General features: G+C 33.0%; 1 protein-coding gene across 4 annotated transcripts in view; it reads left to right on the top strand.

The window, feature by feature from the left end:
• C5H15orf41 (chromosome 5 C15orf41 homolog) overlaps window positions 1–6,000 on the top strand; it is a 109,299-nt gene that overhangs the window by 45,123 nt on the left and 58,176 nt on the right. For all 4 annotated transcript variants that reach the window (XM_015864890.2, XM_015864889.2, XM_032445196.1 and 1 more), the window contains exons 6-8: window positions 22–101; window positions 463–512; window positions 3,031–3,098. In XM_015864890.2, the coding sequence (XP_015720376.1) occupies window positions 22–101; window positions 463–512; window positions 3,031–3,098 (198 nt within the window). The remainder of the gene's footprint in view (window positions 1–21; window positions 102–462; window positions 513–3,030; window positions 3,099–6,000) is intronic.

The raw sequence follows: 6,000 nt of genomic DNA, 5'->3' as shown, positions 1-6,000 counted from the left end.
TTCTTTTTTCTTTTTCATTAGCATCCAAAACGCTTATAAATAGTATGCTAAGGGATCCGTCTCAGATTCCAGATGGAGTTCTAGCAAATCAAATCTATCAGGTATTAATCACAGTTGTCTTTTTCTTTTCTTATTTATTTATTTTTTTCCTGTGGCAATGCTGTTATCTGCCTAGCAGAGTAAAAGATTTTAAACCTCATTTAATTACTGTCATCGTAAACTATCACTGAGGTCAGGGTGCACCATAAATGGCAAGGCAATATTTGTGAGGGGAACATTTCACTTTTTAATAGCTTGCTTTTATAGTGAATAAAAGCATGCAGTTTTTGTTTTCTGTGATTAAATCTGAACAGCATCTGATAGCCTTTCTGAAGAAAAGTAATTACTGTTTTTAAGATACTGTTTAACTGTAATGATTTTGTAGTTGCCCATCACTATACTACTTCTCTTATTTGTCTGCAGTGTACTGTGAATGACTGTTGTTATGGACCACTGGTGGACTGCATCAAACAGTATCCTTTCCCATAAAATTTTAGGTGCACAATTGACGAGCTTAGACTGTGTGGAAGAGATGTGTCTAGCTTTAACCTGACATAAAGTTCTGCTTCACAAAACACATTTCATACTCCTCTGTTTTACATTCAATCAGCTAGAGGGTCACCGCAAAGCTTTCTCTTACACTGCTTAAAAAAAAATCTGATGGAGTATGGGAACTGTCAGTTTGGTGGCTACACATTCATATACCTGATTGAACCTCTTTGGTTTTGATTAGTCAAAAGTCATATCTGGTTTTCTGTTAAGACCAGTTTAATCTGCTTCAAGCAGTGAGGTTGAACTAGATGATCTCTTGAAGGACCTTCCAATCTCAACTGTTCTGTGATTAAATTAATAAGTTGCACAGATAGTGTTAATTTCATGGCATTACTTTGTTTTGAATATGAATTTTACTTAGAATGTTTTCAAGTGCCATTCAAGTTGTGATGTGATGTCTGACTAGCACTCTTTAAAATGAATCTAACTTTCTAGTGACATAGAAAAAAAAGCACTGTGTAGTTTGAATTTTATGAGATTTTTTTATGGTAGTGTTGACATGATTAGAGATCCTCGAGATCCTATGAGGCTACTGGGGGAGCTCCACACAGCACTGAGTTTTCAGGACTATGTATTTATTTCAAATTTTGTAGGAATTATTTTTGTAACCTGAAACTTGTATTAATAAACTCCTAAATAAGTAACTCTCCTATTTCAATCTGTTATTGAACAAACAATTTCAAATTCATAGTCTTTGCCCCAGGTCAGAGAGAATCCTTCCATAAATCTCTACATTCAGTTTGGAGTAAGATTTGGATTTCACTGTTCAGTAGTAGGATAGGAAACTAACAGTAATCATTAGTTATGCATGAGAAGCACTTCCTGTAGTAATGATGCATGTGGTGGTTATATCTTCAAATGTGTTCCTTTAACTCCAAATATTTACGTGGTATCTACTGTAGTCCCACTCCCATTAAGTTTAACAGCAGCAGGACAGAGTTCTAGTTGTATTTGTGATTCAGGATTTTTTTGTGCGTTTTTAAGTATTTGGTGAAACTGTTCAACATTAAGAATGGCTCTCTGAAAGAGGATTAATATAATAAGTTCTACTATTGAAACAGTTGTTCATTATTTTTTAATCCAAAATTTGGTGCTATTGTCAGTGAACAATCTGGCAAAGTCTTCTGAAAATGTCATGTTTAAAAATAATGATAACAATTTTTAAGAAAAAGTTATCTGCAGTCTATGTAGTGTTCCCTATCATCTCCAGGTACTGGCTCAAGTTAAGTTATTGAATATGCAGTGACATCGGTGAGAATAATAGAGGGATATTTTCAATTCCATTCTGATACAGAAAAACCTAATACTTCGCTGTGTGAGTGCATTATCTTCAAGTATGTTGCTGAATTAGATGTTAATTTTGAGGTGCATAAAATAGTTAAAAATCAATTTAAAGTTAAGGTTTTAAAAGCATAATGTCTTCTGAAGGACTGCATATTGATTTTAAATATAACTATCTAATTGTATATGCATGGACTAAAGTATGAAGTCAACCTCTTTGTAAATGCCAAGAGGCTATTTTTCAGTAATAGTTCAGATGCTTACGGGAAACTAGGCTGCTTGATTGCATGAGTAGAAGATAGCTCGTGAGGTTATTTACAAGTTTTGCCTCATGGTCATTGCCATACATCAATAACAGGTACTGCTATAGACTAAATGTTTCTGCTTATGGTGCATTATAAAATCTGTTTGTGATATTTTTCTTAACATTTTTGCCATTCTTCATTTGCCCACATTTTTGTTCTGCAACTACTAGTACAGTTTAATTTAATATATAGTTTCAGTTGATTAAAACTTTGTATGTATTGATACGTTAAAAATATTTGACATTTTTGCATATTCCAAAGAATAGTACCTTGGATCAACAGGCTGTCAGTGAAGTAAAAAGGACTTCACTGTATAATATAATTCCATTTTTCCCTGACTTAAGTACATGCTTCTGAAAAATCAGTTAAGAATATGTTTTGTTCCAGATGTTTCATATGTATTCATATGTTTCATATGTATTAAGTACCTAACAATTTCAGAATATAAAGTAAAAAGTTTGTCTCACTCTTTACTAAATTAGAAAATTGATACATAAATCATTAAGGAGCAGCTTAAAATCTGAGGCCACAGTTTTAAGTTTACACTTTATTTTAAATCTTGAGAGAAAAAATAGTACAAATATAAGTGTACAGAAAAAAATGTTATGTAATGGATCTTAGTTTTGTAAAATGTGTGTTGATGCTGTGTACAATAGTCTGATTTCCACTAAGTGCTAAATACCTCTGCAGATCCCTGTGAGAAACCTGTGATCATAGTGTTCAAATCATTAATTACTCCAAAATGAAAGTGAAGGCCAATACATTTTATCATTAATTACTTTACCTATGTTTTATGTTGTGGCACTGGCTATTTTCCAAAGTAATCTTCCATTTCTTAACTTAAAGCTATCAGTGCTATTGGACATGAGCATGAAGTCTTGCTGCGAGAAATGCTTTTGGAAAAAAATCTTTCCTTTATAGGTAAGAATCGGTGATAGAAGCTAGCCAGTGAATCCTTAACTTTAAAGTTTTCCGGAACTGTTTACTTAAGAAAAAAATAAGCCTCAGTGCTCTTTGTGTTAGGTAGTAAAAGAAGAGTAAAAAATGATTGATGCTGTACATGTTATCTTTTATTGATTTAGAACTGAGCAGGAACTCAGTTACCTAATACCTTATATATACTGAACATGCCCAGGCCTGCAATTAATATTTAATAGAATAAGTAGCTGAAAAAAATGCTATAATATCTGCTGCAGGATTACTTTTGGTGTCATGAGATATTAGCTGTAATCTATGAGACTTAGGAGGAATCATAAGAAATATTAGCTTCCAGATTCTTTATGTATTAAAGAACTGCTAGAACATTCGCTCATTTGGCTTTCTGTGCAGTTTCTGCAGATTTTTTACCACTGCCTCCAAATACTTAAGTCCCTGTATTTAAAGTTATTTTAAAGATTAGTTAGGAGGTTGTTTTCTGTTGTTTTCCTTTTAGCCTGCACAACACTTGTTGTATGTTAGTACCATTAAAACAATATTAGTATTTAAAAAATCGTTTCTCCTATTGTGATTATAAACCTTGAATTCCTTATGTGTTTAGATAATATTAAAGTGATTTCCTGACTTTTTATAAAGATGTGTGTTGTACTAAGTTTGTGTAATTAAAGAATATAACTGTTTTTACCAATACAAATAGATTCAAGATAAGATTTTGGAAACCTTAAACAAATTGAAAAAATTAGGAAGAATACTGAGATTTTTAAAAGGTTGGTCCATATGATTAAGGAGCAACTTATTTTTCTGTTACATACAAACTTGCAAGTGATACTACAAAATTGTGAGAAAATATTTTTTCCTATGTGGCTCAAAGATTAAAGATAATAGCCTTAAGCTGTAATTGGAGAGTTAAAATACTGAACTGTTCTAGGCACAATAAGTATAAAACAATCTGCCAGGGAAGGTTATGGAATCACCTTCAATGAAAAATTCAAGGCTAGACTTGACATTCATCAATCAAAGTTGGAAATGAAATCAATCCTGTCAAGATACAGGAGAATGGACTAGATGACTCACTAATGGATCCTCAACCCAATGATTATCTTTTTTTTGTTTTGTTTTTGGTTTTGGTTTTTTTGTTGTTGTTTGTTTGTTTGTTTGTTTGTACAAGCTTGTATAGTACACAAATCAGATTTAAATTTTATTGATTCATAACCTTGGGTAAACATCAATTTTGTCTTTAGAAATAAGCTCTAAGAAATTTGTACTGTCAAATCAAAATATCTAGAATGGGTTAACTTGTCAGTATTAAAAGATATAAATGAGGGAGTTTAATTTATTGTTTAGATTTTTTGCATAGTGATATATCATCCACTCATGATTTAAAGTATGTATTATTATGTATTTATTATTTCTTTCTATTGAATTTGTCTCTGAGGTTCTGGATGTGACTGAGGAAAAAAAGAAAAAAAAAAAAAAAGGAGAGAGATAGAAACAAAAAAGGTTTTCCTATGAATCTGTAAGCTGAATCTTTCTGAAACCTGTGCATTAAATTTTTTCTCAAAAATTAAATTCTGGACTACTAGACAGTAGAGATGGCAGTATTTCCTATAGGTTAGCAGATTCAGGGTTGGCTATGGCTAAGATGGATTTCCAGAGTTGGAGTTGGCTTGGGACTAGGCTTGCTACACTTACAATTCTGTTACTTTATAACCCATGTAAGAAAGAAACAAAATTCTTGCTGCATTTCATGTTAGTGTATCATTCCAGTATTCTGTTCTTCTAGGATAATAATTTCTTTCTACCAGTTATTTTTACGTGGGAGACTATATTACAGAAGAAAAAAAGCCTGGCAGCATTTAAGGGCAGAGAGATTATTAATTTTTAGAGTGGATAGCTTTCAAACCCTACAGATCAAAAGTAACACTTCCAGGTTCTCCCAGAAATTGATTGGGAACCTGTGCAAACTGATGGGTTTTGCATTTTAGTAATGCGTAGTTCATGAGGGGCTCATAACTTCCTCTCTAGATCAGAAACACTTCTCAGGTCTTTAGTGCTTTTCTTGAGATTTATGTAATCAGTGAAAGCAATCTCTCAAAATAGGCTGACTGCCTTCCCTTCCTCACTGATTCACTTGCCTTGCTGAATTGCCAGGAATTTCTAGGTTTTACAAAGGGCCTTAGTCAATCTTTTCATGTCTTTGCCTACCCCAGAATATACTAGGAAAGGTTTTAGCTATAATGGGAGGGTATATAACTGACCTTTCTAGAATCTTAACCTTCTTTGGCAGCCACCATGATGTCCCTTAGTAGCCTGGATATAAATCATGAAATCTGTTTGGTGTTTTCTGTTGTAATAAAAAATGTGCAGTTGCTGCATATTGATGCACCATTAGAAGAACATTTGGTTTCTTTGTTGTATCCAGAGGCTAGTATAAAACAGTGATGAGTTCATAGAATCACAGAATGGTTTGGGTTGGAAGGGACTTTAAAGATTATCAAATTCCAACCCCTGCCATGGGCATGGGCATCTTTCAGTAGACCAGGTTGCTCAAATTTTAATTGTTAAGTAAAGATGACGCTCTAGATGTGTTGGAAATACAAACTGATTGGCACTCTGTGGACTGTTACTGTTTGCGTATTCCCTAAATGAAAATTTCAGTGGGGATAGCTTGTTATTCATTCTAGACTTCTCTAAAACATTGCAAAAGAGCTTGATGAAACTGGGTTCGTTTTATTCAGGATAAAGGAATTACATTCATTTTTATACTGTGACTTTTAGACTGTTTCTATTAAGCCAGAAGCTTGCTAATCTAAACATATTTTATCTATATATCTAACAATCAAAGTTTGAAAGTAGCCAACAGTCAAGTCTGCCTCCAAATCCTACA

This window comes from Coturnix japonica, chromosome 5 (genome assembly GCF_001577835.2).
Source record: "Coturnix japonica isolate 7356 chromosome 5, Coturnix japonica 2.1, whole genome shotgun sequence".
NCBI lineage: Eukaryota > Metazoa > Chordata > Aves > Galliformes > Phasianidae > Coturnix > Coturnix japonica.
The sequence above is the reverse complement of the archived record's forward strand: the minus strand, read 5'-3'. Positions and strand labels throughout refer to the sequence as shown.